Source organism: Dromiciops gliroides, chromosome 5 (genome assembly GCF_019393635.1).
Source record: "Dromiciops gliroides isolate mDroGli1 chromosome 5, mDroGli1.pri, whole genome shotgun sequence".
Lineage (NCBI taxonomy): Eukaryota > Metazoa > Chordata > Mammalia > Microbiotheria > Microbiotheriidae > Dromiciops > Dromiciops gliroides.
Window position 1 is genome coordinate 210,966,738 of NC_057865.1, and position 24,872 is coordinate 210,991,609.

The following is a 24,872-nucleotide window of genomic DNA, read 5'->3' on the forward strand; positions in this document are numbered from 1 at the left end:
TACTTCTACTTTCAGCTCAAATCCCACTCTCTGAAGGAGGCCTTACCCTTTAAGATTATTTCCCATCAACTCCATATGTATCTTATGTATACCTATTTATTTACATCCTTTTTCTCCTATAATATATTTATATAAACAATGGTCAATAACTATTAAGCACCTACTATGTGTCAGATACTGTGCTAAATGGTAGGGATACAAATAAGAAAAAGAAAGATGGCCTCTGCCTTCAGAGATCTTGAAACCTAATGGAAGAAGATAATACACAAAAGGAAGATGAAAGGAAGGAGGGTTATCCATCAGTGAGATATGATGTTCTAGGGGTAGGATGTCTGTGGAATTGATATCACACAGAGTAGCTGATAAAAGACCAAATATATAAGTGTTCACAGGATATAAACAATGTTCTGTTGCAATAATTTTGTAACAGAAGAATTATAAACAATTATTATATGAAAGAATGATCCAAATCACTAATAATAGAAGAAATGTAAATCAAACCAAGCCTGTGTTTCCACTTCACACCCAACAAGTTGACAAAGGATGAAAAATGACAGAAATAGTAAATATTGGAGGAACTGTGTAAAGATACTCTTGTGTATTGGTGATGGAGTTGTGAATCAAGATAACCATTTTGGAAAGCAATATACAGTGACCACAACCATGTAAATGGAAAAGAATTCAAATCACAAAACAATAAAAAATGAATATTACAAAATTACAAAGAACATGCATTTCCCCAAAGAAGAAATATGAAGAAACACCCCCAACCAATTTCTTTGTAGAGCTATATGTTCCTTGTGGAACATAGCAAATATTCTGAGATTTATTTGGCATATTGTTCAGTTTAGCTGGGTTTTTATCCCTCTTTTTCCTTTTTCCCTTTAAAATAATATATGCTATATATAACGACTCTCAGGAAGGAGAAGAGGAAAGATTCTGGGGAAAATGTTGGCAATGTAAAAGCAAATATATCAATTTTTAAAAATTGTATATAGTACTATACATTTATGATCATTCAGAAGATGGTTATCCACCATGTAAATTAGCCAGCTTCCTTGTTTCTTTCTCTTTACCTGCATAACAGCCATATCATCATTTCTACCACCGAGTAGTCAGAGAAAATCAAAAGAAACATAATCTCCCGTTTAATTATTTCTGCTTGTAGATACCATCCACAGCTATTTACAAGGTATGGTGGGAGCTGAAGTTGAGACTACTGGATAAAATGACATTTGGAAGTTACCCCTTCTGAGATCAAATGTCTTAACTCTTAGTTCAGTAACCGATAACTTCTATATCCTAATCTGGAGCCAATATCTTGTGGTGTTCAATAAATATTAATTGAATACTTATATAGGTGAATTTGTATTGTTGATGCTCTCCTATTTTCCAGTTACTGCAGTTTTTTTTAAAAGTTGACTGTCTATTGAGAGAGCTTTAAGTTCTTAAAATTCTTTGAGATGTTGAAATTTGTTCCAGGTTTAAAGAAATAGATTTTAGGTGAAATCAGTTATCTTTGGCTTTTAAAACTTGCTCATATTACATTTTTCTGAAATTTAAAGATACAACATTTAAAGTAGTTGGAAGGGACCTTAAAGGTCATCGAATTCAGATGTCTTAAATCACAAAAATGAGATTAAGTGACTCACTAAGATTAGGATCTGAGTCCTTGATTCCAAGTCCAGTGTTCTTTCCACTCTGTTATACTATACTTCTTTTTTCTTTGTGACATGGATGTAGGTTTAATTTGTATTTTGTATCTCAAAAAATGTGAGGTCAAAATGGGTAAGTGATTTAGACATAAAGGGTGACATCATAAGCAAATTAGGGGAGCACAGAGTATCTTACCTGTCAAATTTATGGATAAGGGAAGAATTTCTGACCAAATAAGAGATAGAGAGCATTATGGGCTGTAAAATAGGTAATTTTGATGACATTAAATCAAAAAGTTTTCACAAGCAAAACCAACACAGCCAAGATTAAAAAGAAAACTGAGGAAAATTTTACAGCAAGTTTCTCTGATAAAGGCCTCTTTCTTAGACATATCAAGAACTGAGCCAAATTTATAAGAATATGAGTCGTTCCCCAGTTGATAAATGGTTAAAGGTTATAAACAGGCAATTTTGAGAAGAAATCAAAGGTATCTATAGTTGTATGAAAAAAATACTCTAAATCGCCATTAATTAGAGAAATGCAAATTAAAACTCTGAGATTGCTACTGCACACATATCAGATTGGCTAACATGACAGAATAGGAAAATTATAAATGTTGGAGGGGATATGGGAAAATTGAGACACTAATGCACTAATGTTGATGAAGTTGTGAATTGATTTAACCATTCTAGAGAACAATTTGGAACTATGGTCAAAGTATGTACAAACTATACCCAAAATAAAACTGAATATCCTTTGAGCTAGAAATACCATTACTAAGTTTGTATCCCAAAGAGACCCCCTCCAAAAAAAGGAAAAGGATCTGTACATACAAAAATATTTATAACAGGTCTTTTTGTCATGGAAAAAGTATTGGAAATTGAGGGGATGCTCATCAATTAAGGAATGGCTGAACAAATTGTGGCATATCATTGTGATGGAATATTATTTTGCTATAAGAAATGATGAGTAGGATGCTTTCAGAAAAACCTGGTCTTAGATGAACTGATGCAAAGTGAAGTGAGCAAAACCAGGAGAACATTTTACACAGTAACAGCAATATTATAAGGTTGATCAACTGTGAATGACTTAGTTATTCTTCACAATACAATGATCCAAGACAATTCCAAAGGATGCTATCCACCTTTAGAGAAAGAACTAATAAAGCCAAAATACAGGTCAAAGCATAGTTTTAAAAAACTTTATTTTTATTGGGGGTTTTTTGTGTTTTCCCCCCCCCCCCATTTTTTTTTTGGTGGGGCAATGAGGGTTAAGTGACTTGCCCAGGGTCACATAGCTAGTTAAGCATCAAGTATCTGAAGCCAGATTTGAACTCAGGTCTTCCTGAATCCTTGGTCTGTGTTTTCTTTAGCTAATATGGAAATATGGTTTGCATATGTGCACATGTACAGGGTAGGCCAAAAGTCACAAAGGGATTTCAATATTTAATAACTCCTTTATTTTTATTTACAATACCACAGTATTGTATACATATACAGTATATATAGGAAATAAATTTACTTTATGTGTGAAAAATCAAATCTTGTAAATGGCAAGAAATAAAGAAAAAATAATATTCAAAAAGTTATTAAAATATCATAACTTTTGGCCCACCCTATATAACATATATCAACTTGCTTGCCTTCTCAAGGAGGGGGAGAGGAGGGAAGGAGAGAATTTAGTATTTAAAAGTTTTTTTAAATGAATGTTTAAAATTGATTTTACATGTAACTAACTGCAAAAAAAAGAAGAAAAAATTTTAAATGTCAGTAACATTTGCCAAACTAAAATCACATGGATATTTTGTAATTAGACTTTTTTAATGAACAAAAATCACTTCCCCCCATTAAAAAAACAAGAACAAAACCCTTTAAAAAAAATACATAGTCAAGGAAGACAAATTCCAATATTGACTATATAAAAAACATTTTTGTGCACCCTGTCAGAAGGTTGGTAGCATGCTTCTTCATGAGTCTTCTGTAATCATGGTTAGTCATTGCATTGATTAGAGTTCTGTAAAGAAATTCACTAGGTTAATCAACTCCTGGCTGGCTCACCAAAACTGTGGGGACCAATTTTTAATTGGGGAGTGTTAGCTAAGCAGCTTGCCGCAATATTGGGGCAAGGAAGGAGACAGACAGCCTCCCTCAAAACAGAGCAGGATTTATTTAACAAGAATGAACTTAAAAAAACACAAACAGGATCAGTAGGATTAAGAGAAAGGAAATAAAATGGGGAAAGGGAAATTATACAACCTGAACAACACCCAGGAATCAGCTGAGAACACACAGCAGCATCCTGTTGCCTCCCAGCTTCAAGTTAGAATGGTGAACAAACTTCCCTTCTTCCCAGCAGACCCCAGGCTGACCACACACAGCCCCCAGCCAATTGGCTAGCCATTCTGACAGTCACATGATTGGCCCATGTAGGTGTCGGCTAGTGGTGATGACATGAGGTGCTGGCGTCATGGCGACAGCCACAACCAGTGGGTGGAGCACTATGCTGTTTGCGGAACCCCAGAGGCCAGTGCACGCGCCGAGTTTTTTTTTTTTAATTCTCACCAAAAGATGGGGTCATAAAAACCTCAAATAACAATTAATTCTTTATAGTTCTTACAACTTTCAAAATGTTTTTTTGTTTGTTTTTATAGCAATATTGTTATATAAATTGTTCTAATTCTGCTCAATTTGCTATGTATCAGTGGATATGTCTTCCCAGGTTTCTCTGAAACTATCCCTTTCATCATTTCCATTACATTAATGTGCTATAATTTATTTGGCCATTCTCCAATTGATGAGTATTTTGCTTAGTCTATCCCTGTATAAAAAGAATTGCTATAATTTTTTTTTTGTACACAAAGGACCATTTCCTCTTTCTTTTATCATTTTGAGGTTGTGATAAAATAATGGGACTTGGCAGATGCCCAGGAGCCCCCACCTGAAGTTTGATTTGGAATTGATTGAATTGGGTGAGACTGAGAGACTGAGAACCTACTTAATGATGATGATAGGGGGTTTGGGGGGGGGGTTTGGTGAGGCAGTTGGGGTTAAGTGACTTGCCCAGGGTCACACAGCTAGTAAGTGTCAAGTGTCTGAGCTGGATTTGAACTCAGCTCCTCCTGAATCCAGGGCAGGTGCTTTATCCACTGCACCACCTAGCTGCCCATACTTAATGATGAATAAATCAGGACCACACCTGGCCAGCCCTGAGTAGGCCAGCCAGGTGTTCTCTGAATTGTTCTCAGAAGCTGAACCTAGTTAAGGTTGATTAAATTGAGATCACTTGTGGCCAACCCTGAGTGGGGTGTGTTCTCAGAGGCTGTGGACATCAACAGGAGACCCCTCTCAGCCAATCAACTTGAAGAACCTCCCATTTCTGGGAGGAGGACAGGAAGTAGGAAGCTGAGGCTGGTGGACTGGATCTTCCTTTTTTGGTTCGAGACATCAGCTTGGCTGCAAAACTAGGGCAGCTAGGAAAGCTAGGATTTCCATGCTATAAGGAATATGTTCTCAATCTTTCTCTCTCTTTACTATCTTATGATATATCTTTTAATAAATCCTTAAAAGCCTATACTCTTTTTTTTTTTTTTTTTGCTGAGGCAATTGGGGTTGTGACTTGCCCAGGGTCACACAGCTAGTAAGTGTCAAGTGTCTGAGGTCGGATTTTGAACTCAGGTCCTCCTGAACACAGGGCTGGTACTCTATCCATTGCACCACTTAGCTGCCCCAAAAGCCTAAACTCTTGCTGAATTTATCAGTGATTTTAGCCAGTTTCCCCCCCCAAAAAAAAAAATTGGAGGGGGGCAGATTAGAACCCACATTAGATTTTAAACAACATAATGTGTAATTTAAGATTCTAAATGTGGATTCTAATCTGTTCCCCCAGTTTTGGGGGAAACTGACTAAAATCACTGATAAAACGAGTTTAGGTTTTTAAGGGTTTATTGGAAAATAGAAAGAAAAAGATTGAGAAACAGAATTCCAACAGCCTGGCATTCCTATCTTTCCTCAAATTTCCTGTGAAGTCCTCTGCTGCCACCACCACCAAGTCAGGAACCCAAAAGCCCAAGTGCTCTCCACGCAGGCTCCCTTTCCTCCTTCCTGTCTCCTCCCAGAAAATAGGAGGCTCCTCAAGTTGATTGGCTGGTAGCCTTGATAGACAGCACCCATGAACAAATGTCATTTCCTGACGCCAAGGAAAAGCCACAGTGCCTCTGAGGCATTTTCCTCATGGTGGAGCTTTCCCACAGCAAGTCTCCAGTAGGTGGCGTCATTCCAATCATTACAAGAAGGTATAGGCTGCAATCTCTCCAGTCTTTAGCACTTTATAGATAGATCTAGAAAGAAGTAAAGAGATCTCCTAACCCAGTCCCCTACTTTATGTATAAGGAACCAGAAGTCCAAAGAGTTGAAGTGAGTTTTTCCAAAGTGGTACAAATAGTATGTTGCAGAGTCATAATAAAACCATAGTATTCATGTTCCAAATGCAGTACTCTTTCTGTAGTCTTCTTCTTTTTTTGGTGAGGCAATTGGTTAAGTGACTTGCCCAGGGTCACACAGCTACTAAGTGTCAAGTGTCTGAGGCTGGATTTGAACTTAGGTCCTCCTGATTTCAGGGCCAGTGCTCTATCCATTGTGCCACCTAGCTGCCCCTTTCTATAGTCTTTTTCAGTGGCTATGGCCAAAAAAATCATCATTGGTGATGACCAATTTTCTAGTGATAAGCTTTTCTAAACTTCTCTTAGGGAAGAAATACATTTTTTACCAGACCCATGTTTGAAACTTTTCCAATTTAGTAGTAACTTCCACACCTTGTCTTCTGATGGCATAACCTTTGAGAAACCAGGGTCATTTCCTCAGCCCAGTGTGTGTTATTAAAGTGTTTTAACAATGTTAATTTTAATATTGCTCTTTTTAAATTTTCTGGTTTTGTCCTTTAAAGGAATTGTTTCAAGAAGCTGAAGAAGTTTATCAGGATGGAATTAAGAATTGTCCAGAGAGTTCTGACTTACACAATAACTATGGAGTTTTTTTAGTAGATACTGGTAAGTAAGATTAAATGTAATAGTGGTATTTCTGTATGCAGAGCACTTAGGTTCAATCTTATCTCTAGCCTTTTAGGTTAGGCTATTCATCCTGATGGGAATAACTTTCTTTCTAGCCTTTCTTTGACCATCTCCTCTGGAAGGTGACTTTCCTCTCACACCAAGTGTAGGAAAACATTAGGTATCTGCCTCAAAGGTTGCTCAACCAGTTGCTGCCCCAAGAAATGTTGAAAATTAATTTTCCTAGAGAAACTCTGTTATAGATATGGATGTGGATATGGATATGCATATAAATATAAATATTCTTTCTGCCCAAGGAAATTATAAAAATTAAATAACAACTATCTTTGATTCTGTAATTTTGTTTGGTTTTGGTGGGGCAATGAGGGTTAAGTGCACAGGGTCACACAGCTAGTGTCAAGTGTTTGAGGCTGGATTTGAACTCAAGTCCTCCTAAATCCAGGGCCAGTGCTTTATACACTGTGCCATCTAGCTGCCCCTGATTCTGTAATTTTAAATGTATCTCACTCCCCTTTTGGGGCACTCCCAATCACTCCCTTCAATGCTGCATTCCAGCAATAATCCATACAATTTAGTAATGTCATTGCTTAACAGTGTTATTACATTTGCTAGTTTAAAATAAAAAGTAAACATTTAAACACTGAAAAGGTAAATAAGTGTTTAAGAAATAAATATAAGCTTCCCCATGCCCTATAGGAAGACTCCGTAGGCCCCTTTCAGAAGAAAGGAAAGCACAAAGAAAAGAGAAACGAAGGATTGCCACCTGTTGTCTAAAACCCAGACTTTTTTAGCACCACAGAATCTGACCCATCATAGTTCATGAATAGCTCACTTACTCCACCTTAAATCTGTAGTCCAGCACTAGCTGCTTCATGGCCAGCTGCTATGCTACTTCCATGGCAACAGTTCCTCCACTGTTTTCCCCTCTCTCCTTGAGATTTTCACTTTCTCCCACAAGTGCAAAGAAATGATTGAGCTAGTTTATGAGTGCAAGTCAGCCCCTCTGTCAATCCCAATGTCAGGGCAAAATTCTCTGGGAGTCAAAGAGGCTAGGAGATTTCTGCCTGCACCTAGCAGGCATCTGTTCATGTATGGCATCCTGATTCCCTTGGTGATGCTTGGAGGAAGTGTGGCCAAGACACAGCATAAGGAATATCTCAAAAATAAAAGTCACTAAGCTTGGCAGTAATTTGGAGTGTTGATAGTCATATTGTACCTTGAGGCTGTGATTTCTCTAGTTCTTACAAGCTTAGTGGAGCCAAGTTTGTTCAGTTCTTATAATTCTATCTTCAGGGAAATCCCCTGAGGCTATATATTGGAAGTAGTCTTGTTAACTTAGTGGGTGGTAGTCTTCTCTTAACTTGATATACACCCACGATAGTTATTTTATGCTGATGAAATACCCTTCAATTCTACTGTTGAAACACTCAAAAAGTCATGACTACCTTATTTTTATTGTTTTTATATTATGTACATTATAAAAATGGTATAATCATACTTGATGAAATACTTAGTTGTCAGATATTAGATAGAATCCACTTGCCACTTTTTGTTTAGAGTTAAACTATTCTCAGAATGGATAGCCTTTGTTTCCTTTATGTTCTATATGGTATGATGCAATGCTAGCATATAACAAATGCTTTAAAAAAATAAAAAAAAACTTTTATGGGAGTAATACTATTTGTTTTTCATTAGCTATCAGGCTAGCTACTCCTTGTAGTGGCAGTAAAATTCAGTTTTCATTTTTTGGCAATATGAAATACTCACAAATATTTTTATTTTTAGGTTTACACCATTCCTATTTTCTAACAAGTAGCATGTTCACTAAAATAGAGCATAAAAGATACTACACACTAGTTCCCAAAATATAACAGTGATGCATGCCAGTGGTATCTTTGGATGATCTCCTAGATTGGCACACATGTACATTTCACCTCTTGCACTCAGCATGTCAATCAATACACCTACTATCCCAGCTCTCTTACTCCTGCCTCTTCTCATACTAATTGGTCTAGGTAGACTACCTATAGATAAAAAGATCAATTGATTTATCATGAATGTAGTTTCTTCATTTTTGATAACTACTAGAATAGTAGATCACAGAAATACTATATACATATTTTTCTTTTAAAATTTATTTATTTATTTTATTTTTAATTTATGGAATAAAATAAGCATTTCCATAACATAGTATATAATAAAAAATATGGCTGCACATGAAACTGCTAATCTATTTTGTACGACTTGCTATTATTTTAAAATATAAAATAAAGTTATCGTGTAAATTTCTTTTTTCTTTTTCTTTTCTTTCCTCACCATGTATATAAACATACACATATGTGTATATATGTATGTATATATACATACATGTATATGTATACATGTAAAATAATTCTATACATACTTCATTTTACCAGTTCTTTCTCTGGATGCAGATAGTATCTTTCTTCATAGTTAATTTGGGTATTTATAATAGTAAAAATGACTAAATTTTTCAAAGTTGTTCTTAAAACAATATTGCTATTACTATTTACAATGTTTGCTTGGCTATATTCAATTGATTCTTCATTATTTCATTCAAGTCTATCCGTGTTTTTCTGAGATCATCAAACTCATCATTTCTTATAGCACAATAATATTCCATCTCAGTCATATACCACAACTTGTTCAGTCATTCCCCAATTGAAGGGCACCCCAGCAATTTCCAGTTCTTTGTCACCACAAAGAGAGCTACTATAAATATTTTAAAACATAGGGGGCAGCTAGGAGGTGCAGTGGATAAAGCACTGGCCCTGGATTCAGGAGGACCTGAGTTCAAATGTGACCTCAGACACTTGACACTAGCTGTGTGACCCTGGGCAAGTCACTTAACCATCACAAAAATAAATAAATAAATAGATTAATTTAAAAAATCAAACAAACATATAAGTTCTTTTTCTTTTTCCCTAATCATCTTTCGAAATAGACATAGTAGTGGTATTGCTGGGTCAAAAGGTACAGGCAGTTTAATAACTCTTTGGGTACAATTCCAGATTGCATCCAAAATGATTAGATTACTTCCACCAACAGTGAATTAGTGTCCCAGTTTTTCACCTCCAATATTTATCATTTTCCCCTTCAATCATTTTAGTTAATCTGATGGGTGTAAAATGATATCTCAAGGTTGTTTTAATTTGCATTTCTCCAGTCAATAATGATTTGGGGCATTTTTTTCACATGACTATACATATTTTTTTCACATTTGTTTTAATCAGCCAAGATCTGCCTTCTCAGCCGTCTAACCCAATCTTCCCTATTATACACATATAGAGAGAATTTAAATATATGCCTACACTGATCATGTCCAAAGAAATATTTGTCTTATTTTATATTCTGAGTTCCTCACCTTTCTATTAGGAAATGGATAGCATGTTTTCTCATTAGTCTTCTGGAATGACGATTGGTCATTCTGGTGATAAGAGTTCATTCAGCACAATAGTATTCTATCATATTGATATATCATAACTTGTTTATCCATTCCCCAATTTGTGGGCATCCTTAGGTGGTACAATGGATAGTCTTGGGCCTGGAGTCAGGAAGACTTATCTTTCTGAGTTCAAATATGGCCTCAAACACTTGCTAACTGTGTGACCTGAGCAAGTCACTTAACACTGTTTGCCTCACTTTCCACATATGTAAAAATGAGCTGGGGAAGGAAATGGCTAACTATCCCATTATCTTTGACAAGAAAACCCCGAATGGGCTCACAAAGAGTCAGACATGACTGAACAGCCACAGCAACCACTAAACCTTAGAATCCTATTTTTTGCCACCCCAAGAAGAACTATAAATATTTGGGTATATCCTTAGAGTTTGTTTTGCTTAGGACTAATTACTCCCTTCATCTACCCTCCCTCTAATTTCCCCTCCTCTCTTCCCCTTTTCTTCCTATTTCCCAGATGAATGAAATTTATTTTTATACCCAACTGTGTGTTCTTCCTTTTGAGCAATACATGTCAAAGTGATGTTTGCGTGTCAGCTGCTTCCTCGCCCTCTTTTCAATGTTTAAATACGTGTCTATTTGTGTACCCTGATTAGGAAAGATAATGTTCCCCAACTTTTCTTTCTCTTCCCTCCCAATGTATTCCTTTTCCTCTGTTTTTACATTCTTTTCTTAAGATCTTCAAGAAATAACAGAACCACTCCCAGGCCTTGTCTAATTGGACTCCCTTTATGGACTCTGATGATGGTAGGGTTAAGAAGGGATACATGTAACATCTACCCATATAGATATACACAGCTTATCCTTGCTTGGTCATTTACAATTGTTCATTTATATTTAGCTTTTCATATGATTTTTCATTCCTGTGTTTGAACATCAGAGTTTCTCCACATCTCTGTTCTTTACATCAGGAATACTTGGAAGTTTTCTATTTCATTAAAGGTCCATTTCTTCCCCGCCCTTTAGCATTATATTCAGTTTTGCTGGGTCGGTTATTTTTGGCAGGAAACTCATAGCCATTGCCTTCTTGAATATTGTATTCCAAGTTCTACATTCCTTTATTGTGATGACTGCTAAATCATGTGAGATCCTGACTATAGATCCTTAGTTGTTGAATTATTTCTTTGTGGCTGCTCGTAGCATTTTTTTTCTTTGACCTAGAAATTCTGGGGTTTGGCTATATGGCAGTTTTCCTTTTGGTGTTTCTTTAGGGAATTGACCAGTAGATTATTTTTGTTTCCACTTTGCCCTCGGGGTCCAGGAGATCTGGGTAATTTTGTTTTAAGATTTTTTTGAAAAGTGATGGCTAGTGTCTCTGTCTCTGTCTCTCATCATGGTGTTAATGATTCTTAAATTTTTTCTCCTTCATCTGTTTTCTAAGTCAGTTCTTTCTGCTATGAGATACCACATGATTCCTTCTATTTTTTTTTTAGTTTGGTGACTTTGTTTCAATATTTCTTGTTGCCTTATAGAGTCATTGGCTTCTCTTTGATCCATTATAATTTTTTTTTTTTTAGTGAGGCAATTGGGGTTAAGTGAATTGCCCAGGGTCACACAGCTAGTAAGTGTTAAGTGTCTGAGGCTGGATTTGAATTCAGGTATTCCTGACTCCAGGGCCAGTGCTCTATCCACTGTGCCACCTAGCTGCCCCGATCCATTATAATTTTCAAGGAGTTTGTTGCTTGAACAAGGTTTTGTACCAAACTGTTAATTCTCTTCCCAATTCTGTCTTGCACAGCTCTCATTTCAAGTTTTTTTTCCTTAAGTATTTTCATTTCATTTACTTAAAAAAACCCCAAACCTTTTTAAAAAATCTTCCCTTATATCTTTCAGGAATTCTAGTTGATTTTGTACTCAAGCTATGTTTTTCTGAGGCATTGCTTACATATCATGTAGACTCATTCTCTTCTGTTTATGTTTTGAGCATCCTTGCCTCCATAATAGTGTGGGATCTGGGTGCCACCGTGCAGAGCACTGGGCTTGCAATCTTCCAGCCTACTTCCTAATTTCAGACTTAATGTTAGAACTGGGCTTTGACAGTTCTGAAGGGAAAATCTGAAATAGTCCTGCTGCTACTTTCTTGAGGTATTGAATGTTGTACTATTACAGAATCTCAGGGACAGTCTGATACAGGACAAACACAGTTTGTATCTCTCAGATTTGAATTTTTCAAGTTCCTGACCTGGATGTGGGTCTGTGCAAAAGTTGTTTGCTGCTGGACTCCACCCCTATCAAACAGCCAGATAGGTTTGTTGGTTCTGAATGGATTCCTGCCTTGGTTATTCTTCTGTAGACTGGTCTAGATGCTAGAAGCAAGACCCTGCTCTGATTCTGGTGTCAAACAATTGTTGCTTCCTTCTGAACTTGGTCCTTTCTTTTTTTTTTGTTTTTTGTTTTTTTGCGGGGCAATGGGGGTTAAGTGACTTGCCCAGGGTCACACAGCTAGTAAGTGTCAAGTGTCTGAGGCCGGATTTGAACTCAGGTACTCCTGAATCCAGGGCCAGTGCTTTATCCACTGCACCACCTAGCCGCCCCCTAACTTGGTCCTTTCTAAGTAGGTCCAGGGCCTCTCTATACTACCCTGCTTAGTTCCCTATCACTCCATCCTGCATCTCTGACCCAGAACTGTATAGTGGGTAACAAAGGAGGATACATAGATGGAAGGCACCAATTTGAGTTGAATATGATGGGATGATTATTTTAAAAAACTATGGTATGAGAAAGAAGAATGCACTGGGAGAAGGGGGAAAAGAGAGATAGATTGAGCTAAATTATCTCACATAAAAGAATCCTGAAAGAGATTTTACAGTGGAGGGGAAGATGGGGTAAGAGAGGTGGGGAGCATGTGAACCTTACTCTCATTGGAATTAGCTCAAAAAAGGAATAACATATACATTGTGTTGGGTATAGAAATATATCTTTCCTTAGAGGAAGATAGGAATGGAAGGGGATGAGAGAAGGGGGATGTTGGGGGGGAAGTGATAGAAGGGAGGGCAGATTGGGGGATGTAAAGGTCAGAAGCAAAACATTTTTGAGAATGGACAGGGTAAAAGGAGGAGGGGAGAAAGTGACAAATGGGGAAAATATGATGGAGGGACATACATGGTTGGTAATAATTATAGTGAAAAAAACTTTTAGAGCAAGTTTCTCTGATAAAGACTTCATTTCTCAAATATACAGAAAATGGAGTCCAATTTATAAAAATAAGAACCATCCCTCAATTGATAAGTAATCAACAGATATGAATGGGCAATTTTCAGACAAAATAATCAAAGCTATCTATAGTCATATGAAAAAGTATTCTAAATCACTATTGATTGGAGAAATGAAACAACTCTGAGTGACCATCACACACCTGTCAGATTGGCTAATATGACAGAAAAAGAAAATGTTAAATGTTGGAGGGGATGTAGGAAAATTAAAACACTAATGCACTGTTGGTGAATTTGTATATTGATTCAACCATTCTGTAGAGCAATTTGGAACTATGCCCAACAAGCTATAAAATCATGCATACTCTTTGACAAAACAATATCACTACTAGGTCTGTATCCCAAAAAGATTTTTTAAAAAGGAGAAGGACCTGTGTGTACAAAAATATTTACAGCAGCTTTTTTTGTCATGGCAAAGAATTGGAAATTGAGGGGATATTTATCAATTGGAGAATGGCTGAATAAGTTGTTGCATATGATTGTGATGGAATACTATTGTGCTCTAAGAAATGATGAGCAGGATACTCTCAGAAAAACCTGAAAAGACTTACATGAAGTGATACAAAGTGAAATGAGCAGAAGCAGAGAACATTGTACATAGTAACAGCAATATTGTAAGATGATCTACTATGAATAACAACTATTCTCAACAATACAATGATTTAAGACAATTCTGAAAGACTTATAATGAAAGGTGCTGTCCATCTCCAGAGAAAGAACTGGTGGATCCTGAATGCGGATAAAATATACTTTTTTCTTTACTTTCCTTATTTTTTAAAAATCTGTTTTCTTTCACAGCATGACTTACATGGAAATGTGTTTTGCATGACTAGATATGTATAGCCTATATCAAATTGCTTGCCTTCTCAATGAGGAGAGGGGATGAGAGGAAGGAAAGAATTTGGAACTCAAAATTTGAAAAATAAAGAATATAAAATTTGTTTTTACATGTAATTGGGAAAATATTAAAATTTAAAAATCATATCATAATATTTGTCTTCACACATTTCATGTTCTAGCAAACTGGCCTACTCTCCAGTTCTCTATGCCTTTACTTAAACCATGTCCCTTGCCTGGAATGTACTCCACCATCTCCGTGGAAGCCACTGCTTTGAAGAGCCATTTCAAAGTGCCACTTTCTTCAGAGATGCTTCCCCAGCCACTACCACCTATTTCCGCTCCTTTTCTCCCTGCTTAAAGTGATGTGTCTTTCCTAAAAATTCTCATGACATTTTTTTGGACTTTCTACCATAATTATTTGGGTACTCATTACTTCTCCTCCACAACAATGAGTAGTTCCAGAGGATAGAATAGGACCAATGGATGAAAATGATAGGAAGGCAGATTCCAATCAAGAGAACTTCCAAAAGTATAGTAGACTGCCTTATTATGTATTGAAATGCTTATCACTGTAGTGTTCAAACAGAGGTTAGAAGAGCACTTGTTTGGGATATTGTAAGGAGATTAATTCATCAGAAAAGAGGTTATGTCAATTACTTTCAAGATCTCTTTCAGCTCTTAAGATTTAATGACTATGGGATTTCTTTTTATTTATCATGCCCAGCCTTTACTTGAGATGCTAATGAGCTGCTTTTGATTTAAGTATTTTGCAACTTTGTTAAATAATATACAAACTAGGAATCAGGAAAGACAAGAAGCAGACTGATTCATAGTTTTCTGAATTAATTTTGATTGATTTAATTATAAAATTAGAAGAAAAATTAAAATACTCAAGTATTTGACAACTTCAGGGACATTAAAGTCTCAGCAACCTCTTCCCTGATTTCAGGGGCTCCAGAAAGTGCCATGTACCACTACCAACAAGCTATCCAACTTAGCCCACGTCATCATGTGGCCATGGTTAACCTTGGTAGACTCTACAGGTCTTTGGGAAAGAACAAAGAAGCTGAGGAATGGTACAAACGGTAAGCATATGAGGCAAAAAAAAAAGTGGTTCCTTCTCCAACTTGTCCTAAAATAATAAAACAATCACAATTCTTTTGAAACTCCTCATAAATTCAACTTTTATTTTTCTAGCCATTTGCCTAACACTTTTCCCTTGGTAATGCTGGGAAAGAGGACATGTCGGCTGGCTTCAAATGTTTGAGTAACTTTCACCTAGAAAAGAGATTAATTACATTTAGTATGTGACATTCCAGAGGATAGAAGTGGGATGCAGATATCATTTCAACACATATTTTTAGTAGTTGAGTAATCTAGTGAAAGTGATTGTATTGGTTATTTCTTTTCTTTCTCTAGACTGTTTTTGAGTTTGATTTGTAGAAGGGCTACATTAAAACTTTCATACAGCTTTTCTCCTAGCCAAAGGACTGTCAGTAGTCTTCTCATCCTTGATTTAAAAGGAGCGTGAGTAAGGTTGGAGAATCTCTGAAAAGATATAAAAATCCTTTCAGCAGAAGAGTGCTAAAATAGGTATGATGTAAAACCTCTTCATGACTATGTGGTGTTCCCCCATTTAGTTAATCTGAGCTTTCCTGGACTTAGCTCTTGAAAGGCATTTTTTTTCCCTTTATTTTCCATACTATTCAGAAGCCTGAGAATTGCCTAGGGTGTCCCCTACAACCTCTCATGTCACCCATCACCTTTTGGTTTGTTAAGGAAGAAAAGCTCTTAGACACCAACCATGGTCTATCAGTTCCTTCTATCAGATCAAATAGTCCTGAATGCTGAATAGTATTTTAGCCTTCCAGAGAAAACACTCATATTATTGTCCTAGTCTATACTTGGTGGCATGGGTTACTTCAGATGGTGAAATATTCCAGTAGAAGTCCCCATATTTCTGAAATCACAGACTAGATATCTATCTATCTATATTAAAAAATAGGTCCAGGTGAAAGAATGCAGATGCATCAACACAAATCCATTGCCTCCCCTACAAAAGACCCTCCAAACATGTGTTCTTGAATAAATATAATGACTAAGTAGAGTCATCTCTTTATTAAAAGGAAAAAATGATTATATACCTTATTGAGGGCAGGAATGGTTTTATTTTTTGATTTTATATTGCTAGCCCCTAGCCCAGTGCCTGACACGCAGTGCGTTCTTTACCAAATTCTAATCAATAGATTATCTGTATTTCCTTTGTCTTGATACAAACTGAAATCATAAAATTTGAACAGAACATCTTGAGAGAGAGAATTCTCTCATACATACCTCGTAAATGGTGTTACAGAATGTTATGGACAAGTATCACCCAGGCTGAGGTTTGAAGGCCTAACAATCTGCACAGATCACAAATCCAGGGCAGGATCAAAGTGGAAAAAAAATGTTGTGCTCTTTCTTAACATTTAGGGCCTTGGATATAACACAAACAGTTGAAATACTGTCCCCCCTGGGAGCACTATATTACAACACTGGCAGGTATGAAGAGGCATTACAGATTTACCGTGAAGCTGCAGCTCTCCAGCCTTCAGCTAAGGAAATCCAGCTGGCTTTGGTAAGAACAATTGATTCCAAAGGTAAGAGGGGTTTAAGAATTGATTGACATCCAAGAATTAGTAGTACTCAGTTCTGAGAAGAATTTGGGGAAATGGAGACATTTGAGCCAGAAGACAAATTTAAGTTACACCTTGGAGCTCTTAAAGGGAAAATTACTATCTTCATGAAAACTGAGAGAAAGGAGCAGAGATTGTAAGAGTTGAGTAGTAGCAGACACTTTGAGGAGGCTTTGCAGCCTTGTTCAAGACTAATGAGCTTTTTGACCTGGAAGGAATACAATGGCTCTTGGGTACGCTTGGTGCTTTTCTCTCTTTTATGGAGTTTATAGCAGAGAAAAAAGTAATTAACATGATCACAATAGCTTTTATTTGGAAGGAAATTCTAAAGAATATTTCAAAAACAGAGCCCTGAAATTATTTTTTAGGCTCAGGTTTTAGCTATGATGGGGCAGACAGAAGAAGCTGAAAAAATGACCAACCACATTGTATCAGAAGAGGCTGGATGCCTGGAATGTTATCGTCTGTTGTCAGCAATCTATAGCAAGCAAGAACATTACCCCAAGGTACTGTGGTGCTGCTTTTGCTTTTTAATGTTATCTGGGTCCACTTATAGGAGCAGATAAGTGGATAAAGAGTTTCTAAATTCACATGTGGATAAAAGCTGGGTTCTTTGGGGGTTATTCATATCATTGAGTATCTTACATATTTTTTTAATTGGATGCCTCTATGACTAGTTATAAAACAACTTCTGTCTTTAAACAACAATATTGCCTTTAAAAATTAACAATCTTCTTATACATTATTAGCTTACTTTATTGTCACTCTCAAAATAATATTGTAATATTACCAAAGTTAGATGCAAAGTACAATCAGGGAGATTGCAACCTCCTGCATGTCCATCCTATGTGTCTCTTATTCATGCCCTCGAATAAGTTCTCCACAAAAGGTTCATCCAACATGCTGGAGACTTTTCCTTGATTTCCCCTGACATTTATAAGGATACTAATGGAGCATCTGAGCTATTTACTTGTCATCTTTTACCTTTGAAATGTGTCTGGCACCTACAGGCAGCTAGGTGGTGCAGTGGAAAGAACTCTGGGCCTGGAATCAGGAAAATGAGTTCAAATCTGGCCACAGACACTTAACCTCTATTTGCTTCAGTTTTCTCATGTATAAAGTGGGGATAGCACTTCACTCTAGGATAATAGCACCTACCTCCTGAGATTGTTGTGAGAATCAAAGAAGATAATAATTGTAAAGTGCTTAGCACAATGCCTGGCACATAATTAACACTATATAGATGTTAGCTTTGTGGTTATTTTTTTCTCACATAGTCCAATTGGTACTTATTTATAAAGGGGGAAACTGAGGTATAGAGAATTGAAATGACTGTCAAAGCTTGGATTCGTGTCTGGGTCTTCTAATAATTCATTGTCCTATACAGTACCAAACAAATGCCACATAAATAATGTTATATTAAGTGGATTTTTATAATATAGAATTCTTTCTTACATTAATTTTTTTCTTTTTCTTTAGGCACTGGAAGCTATAGATAAAGCTCTACAGCTAAAGCCAAAAGACCCTAAAGTCATATCTGAGCTTTTCTTCACAAAAGGAAACCAACTAAGAGAACAGAATTTTCTTGATAAAGCATTTGAGGTATGTTGAACAAATCCAAGATACTCCATTTTTTAGTTCAGTGACTATAATGATTTAGAGTTCTCCATTAGGATTCCATTTCAATACATCATGACATAGTGGGGACTCTCCTAGCAAGGAGGCAGTGCCAGCCCAGCCTCTGGCAAGTCCTCCTAATCTAGAGAAATTTGATGTGCAGGACTTTTGATAGAGTATGTTTGTTTTTTAAGGATTATCCTAGGTGAGTTTGTAGAGTCCCATCAGTCTGGCTGTAGGGTTTTGTGGGTATTTCAGCCAAAGCAACTGTTAGAAAACATCCGTTAAATCATAGAGGAGTTGTGATCTGAGTTGGTGAAGGGAGTACCCACACTGATGGAATTTCAAATGCCTGAAGTTGTACAGAGTAAAACTTTAATTATAACTGGTATGCTTAAGAAATGTGGTCACCTAACTAATTGAACTTCCTTATTGATCCTTTTCCTTTCCAACATTTTAGGAAATATTTCTAAATACATTATTTCCATTTCTTGTTTTGTAAATGTAAGTATAATTAACATAATTATATAGTGTATAACCATAATATGTAACAATAGTATAAGTATATTTAAGTATAATAAGCATAACTGAATCCTTTTTAAAACATAATTAAGGATCCAATAGTGCCTTAGAGTCATCATTCTGATCATCTTTAGCTTGGCCTTCAAGACCCTCCACAATTTGGTTCCAACCTACCTTTCCAACTTTTTCTATAGTTACTTACCTACATGAACACTACAGGACAATCTGGTTAGTCAATTTAATCCCATAAACATGTCTTGAATATTCAGATTATGTCTCTGTGGCTCAGCTCTTCCATTCTCCCTCCCCAAAACACCTTATTTATCCTCTTCTCTGCCTATTTGAATTATGTTCATCCTTCGAGGCACAATTAAAGTTTGACCTCCACCATAGCCTTTTCTGTCTACTTAAGCCCAAACTGATTTCTCTCTTCAGTGAAATATTAAGCATCTATTGTCTATTCCACTTAGTTGAAACAATGGTAACTTGTTGTAATATTCTAACACCATAATTTTAAATACAAATTAATATACAATTATGTGTGAAGAATCTATGCTTTTTATTATTGGAGGAAACTCTTGGTATGGCAAGTCCCTCCAGCAAGACAAATTGTAACCTATAATTTAGACAAATTCTAGAAAGTTTCTTGAGTTACATTGAGCTTGAGTATGATTGTAATCACATACCTAATTTTTTGAGGGCAGGATTTGAATTTAGGGATCTGTTTTCAACCCTATGCCATTCTACCTCTTGCAAACAAATATGAGTGTGGGGGCAGCTAGGTGGCACAGTGGCTAGAGCACTGGCCCTGGATTCAGGAGGACCTGAGTTCACTTGACATTTATTAGCTTTGTGACAACGGGCAAGTCACTTAACCCCAATTGCCTCACCAAAAACAAAACAAACAAACAAATATGAGTTGTGTTTGTATATAGGTATATGTTTGTATGTGTACAAACACATACAAATACACCCAGAGATAAATATACCTGAATAAATGAAGAAGCTATAGTCAGCTTAAACTCTTATTGTGTGAAGTCCCACACCATAAAAAAAATTCATTGACTGTATGATCTCAGTGATCTTCATATGGCCCAGCTGAATCTGAATTGATCCTAGGATGTTCCTCCCTCCCTTCCTTCCGCCCTCTTTCCTTCCTTCCTTTCAATAAATCCTGATTTGTATTTATTTTCTTTTCATTACATTAAATAAGGATTTATTAAACACCTGTATGGATGTAAAGCACTGCCCTAAGTATTGAAAGTGACAATAATAATAATTATTATTATTATATAATGCTTTATGGTTTGTAAAGTGCTTTTTACAAATATAATCTCGTTTGAGCCATCCAATTTGCTATGGAATATGCAAAAATGAGGGCAGCTAGGTGGGGCAGTGGGTGGCACACTGGCCCTGGATTCAGGAGGATCAAAGCCAGTCTCAGACATTTGACACTTACTAGCTGTGTGACCCTAGGCAAGTCACTTAACCCTCATTGCCCCACCCCGCCCCCAAAAAGAGAGAGAGAATATGCAAAAATGAACCAAAGTCCCTTCTCTCATGAAGAATAAAATTTATGATGTTTTGCTTCTACTATCTTATTGTTATTACTTTTGGCAAATCTAGATAGGCTAAAACAATAAGCTAAGCCAAAATAAATTATGTTTAATCCTGCTAAACATAAAGCATTTCATTTAATTTCAAAATAATTGTGTAAGAAAAAAGTAAATTAAATAAGACTTTCAGACTTAACAATAAGACTTAATGAAAAGATTGTAAAGTTTGAGTTGATCAGAAATTCAACATGACAAAATAGTGCGACAACATTGCTTTAAAAAAACTAATGTAATCTTGGACTACATTAATAAAAATATAGTGTGCAGATTAAGGGAAATAATAGTCTCATTATAAATGTGCTGTGGCCAGACTGACTATATCTGGTTGGCAAACTGAAGAGCATCCAGAGGAGGATGATCAAATGGTAAGAAATTAAGAAAGATATTTGTCAAGAACATTGCAGAAATAGGGGATATTTGATAGCTACCTTCAAATATTTGAAGAACTACCCTTTGGAAGAAGGGATTAGACATTCTGTATAATTCCAAACAATGTAGTAACAAGCATATATTACACCCAGTCTCTGTGCTAAGTGTTGGGGATAACAACCGAATTAGGACCAGTGAACTTTCTCTAAAAGAACTGTCTTACAGTGGAACAGGTCATTTTGAAAATTAATGAACTCCTTTATTACTAGATGTATTTAAGCAAAGGTTAGATAAGCATCTATTGAGAATGTTGTGTCAGAGTCCAGTTCTATGATTCTTTAGTGTTACTTCTACTAGTACTAATTGGTACTAGGACTGCTGCTATTACAACCTACAATGAAAACAACTGAAAAGCACAAAGTCTTCTTATACATTAAATTAAGACCAGTGGGAACTAATGTACCATAATAAAAATCACATATTTTCTAAAGGATCCAACAGTTCTGTGAGTCTATAAAGATAATTCTTCTGGGCAATTATACTTTTTAGTTTCTTCTACTTTACACTTAGCAAAACTTAGGTGATTCAGTGAATGTGAAAATCACACACACACACACACACATGCACACACAGGCCATTAATAGAAATAATGGCTGTTGTTTTGTGATAAGTATATTAATAATTTAAATTTCCTGTAAATAAAGGGGTTTATATAACTGGTGTATATAAAAAAGTATTTACTTCTGACCTGAAGCTGTTTCTTATTTATTTAGAGCTATCAAGTAGCTGTGCAACTGAACCCAGAACAAGCACAGGCCTGGATGAACATGGGTGGAATTGAACACATGAAGGTAGCAAAAGGAATTTCCTTTTATATAGACCAATTCTCTCTCTACTTGTCTTTTCTGTATTTTATTTCATACATTTAAAATTATTCTGAGGAGTTGATAGGCTTTAGCAGACTGTGAAAGGGATCCACGACACACACAAAAAGGTTAATACCCCTTTATCCAAATGATGAATATAGCCTGAAAATCTAAGTGTTTAAAGATATAACTGACTTTGTTTTTACAGAATGTGTGTGTATATCACAATTTATGTTCTGTTCATATGTTGCTTGTGTGGTCCTTAGTTGATGAATTTGAATTAGATCATCTCTAGGATTCCTTTTACCTATCACATTCTGTAGTAAATCTGTCTCAAGTTGGCAAAACTATTTTGATGTTTAACTGGGTTTTAAAATTTTGTTAGTTTTCTAATATTTTTAGTTGCAGTCTCCATATATCAATCTACTCTTACTCTCTTTTTGTTAATATAAGTATTTAGAGTATAAATTTCTCCCTAAGGACTGCTTTGGCTCCATCTCCCAGTTTTTGGAATGATATAGTATTATTGTGTTTATTTTCAATAATTTCTATTATGTCTATGATTTGTTCTTTTGCCCATTAATTCTTTTTTTTTTTTTTTTGGTGAGGCAATTGGGATTAAGTGACTTGCCCAGGGCCACACAGCTAGTAAGTGTTAAGTGTCTGAGGCCAGATTTGAACTCAGGTACTCCTGACTCCAGGGCCGATGCTTTATCCACTGTGCCACCTAGCTGCCCCACCATTAATTCTTTAGGATTAAGTTATTTAGTATCTAGTTTATTTTTAATACTTTTTTCCCAGTGGCCCTTTAATATATTTTTATAGTGTTGTGATTAACAATGTGTAATATTTTAATTTTTTTGCATTTGTTTGTAAGGTTTTTAATGTTATAGAACATGATTAGTTTTTGTAAACATGCCATGCACAGTTAAAAAATATGTATACTCTTTTCTAGATTCATTTAGTAATCACCAGACATCCTTCATATCTAATTTGTCTAAAATTCTGTTTAGGTCCTTTATTTAATTCTTTTTTGCTTTTGGTTAAATTTATCAAGGGCTGAAAGGGATAAACTGAGGTCCCTCAATTTAAATTGTAGTTGTATTGTCTCTTCTTGTAATTCACTTAGTGTCTTTAAGTATTTAGAAGCTATGCCATTGGGTACATATGTTAAGTATTAAAATTAATTCAGTATTATGCTACCAACAAGCAAACTATAATTTCTTTTTATCTCTTTTAATTAAGTTTATTTTTGCTGTTAACTTATTTGAAATCATAATTGCTACTTCTGAATTTTTGTGCTCAGCTGAGGCTATTATGCTTTTGCTCCAATTAAGTGTGAGAATTAATGTTTAAGGATGCTTCTTGTTGGATTTTGCTTTGCATTCTACTAACCTGTTCTATCTGATTAGTAAATTCATCCCATTCACATTCATGGTTATGATAGTTAATTATTTTCTTCTATTCTGTCCTCAGATTTTTTCTTTTCTATGCTCCTCTTTCCCTTCAGAAGTCCATAACACTCTGGGGGCAGCTAGGTGGCACAATGGATAAGGCACTAGCCTTGGATTCAGGAGGACCTGAGTTCAAACCCAGCCTCAGACACTTACTAGCTGTGTGACCCTGGGCAAGTCACTTAAACCCTATTGCCCTGCAAAAACAAAACAAAACAAAAGTCCATAACACTCTTCCAAAAGTACATATGGAGGCCAGGGGAAAGTAGTCTCAAGCACATGTTGCAAAGGAGTAACAAAGCTCCAGATTGCTGGAAATCTTTTTGTCCTATTCATCTAAACTCAAGAAATTTCTTTTAGGTATATAGTGTATTTACTTTATCTAGATCCTTGCATAATCCAGACTGTAGAGGACAACACCATACTCCTAGTTCCTCAGGCTTGAAGTCCAGTCATTCTGGATTCTTCACTATCTCTCTACTCCTTTATCTAAGTTGTTGCCAAGACCTATATATTTCACTTTTGCAGCATCTCTCCAATAGATTCCCTTCTCTTCTCTGACACTGCCACTACCCTGGTATAAGATCTCATCACTTCACACCTGGACTATTGCAGTAGCTTGCTGGTGGGTCTGTCTGCCCCATTCCAGTCCATCCTCCACTAAATCACTAAAGTGATTTTCCTAAAATGAAGATTTAATCATGTCACCCTCACCCCCTTCCCTACTCAGTATACTCCAGTGGCTCCATATTTCCTCTAGGCGTAAATACAAAATGTTCTCTTTATCATTCAAAATCGTAATAAGCTAGTCTCCCCTCCTTCTTTTCCAGTCTTCTTACACCTTACCCCCCACAAGGGGGGAATGGGCCCAGTGCTCTATCCATTGCACCACTTAGTTGTCCATTCCTTTAGAACTCTACCGGGGAAATAACGGATCATCTTTCCATATAGGCTGTATTTGAACTTAGGTATTCCTGAATCCAGGGCCAGTGCTCTATCCACTGCGCCACCTAGCTGCTCCTCTCCAGTTTTTTTAAAAAACCATTTCCTAGATGTGGCACCCTGAACAGGATATAGTTTCCATATTTGTGGAAGATAAGCAGGGTATCTGATCAGGGTAGAGAACAGTGGTACCTTTATTTCCAGTAATCCAGACACTGGGAATACTGCCTAAAATAAATGATTTTGTTTAGCAGCTGCATCACAGTGTTGGTTCATAATAAATTTAAAATCAACTCAAATACCCTGACCTTTTCCCACAAAAGCTGCCACTAAGCTGGTGTCTCTCCTTCATGAATTTATGATTATTTTGTTGTTGTTTTGCTTAAATACAAGGCTTTTTCAGGGGCAGCTAGGTGGTGCGGTGGCCCTGGATTCAGGAGGACCTGAGTTCAAATCCAGCCTCAGACACTTAACATTTACTAGCTATGTGACCCTGGGCAAGTCACTTAACCCCAATTGCCTCACCAAAAAAAAAAAACAAAACAAAACCCAACCAA

At 36.2% G+C, this 24,872-nt stretch overlaps 1 protein-coding gene across 1 annotated transcript in view; it reads left to right on the top strand.

Moving 5' to 3' along the window:
* TMTC1 (transmembrane O-mannosyltransferase targeting cadherins 1) overlaps positions 1 to 24,872 on the top strand; it is a 259,544-nt gene that overhangs the window by 231,460 nt on the left and 3,212 nt on the right. The window contains 6 exon segments of the mRNA XM_043969354.1: positions 6,598 to 6,700; positions 15,204 to 15,339; positions 16,727 to 16,871; positions 17,298 to 17,435; positions 18,409 to 18,531; positions 21,827 to 21,904. Coding sequence (XP_043825289.1) covers positions 6,598 to 6,700; positions 15,204 to 15,339; positions 16,727 to 16,871; positions 17,298 to 17,435; positions 18,409 to 18,531; positions 21,827 to 21,904 — 723 coding nt within the window.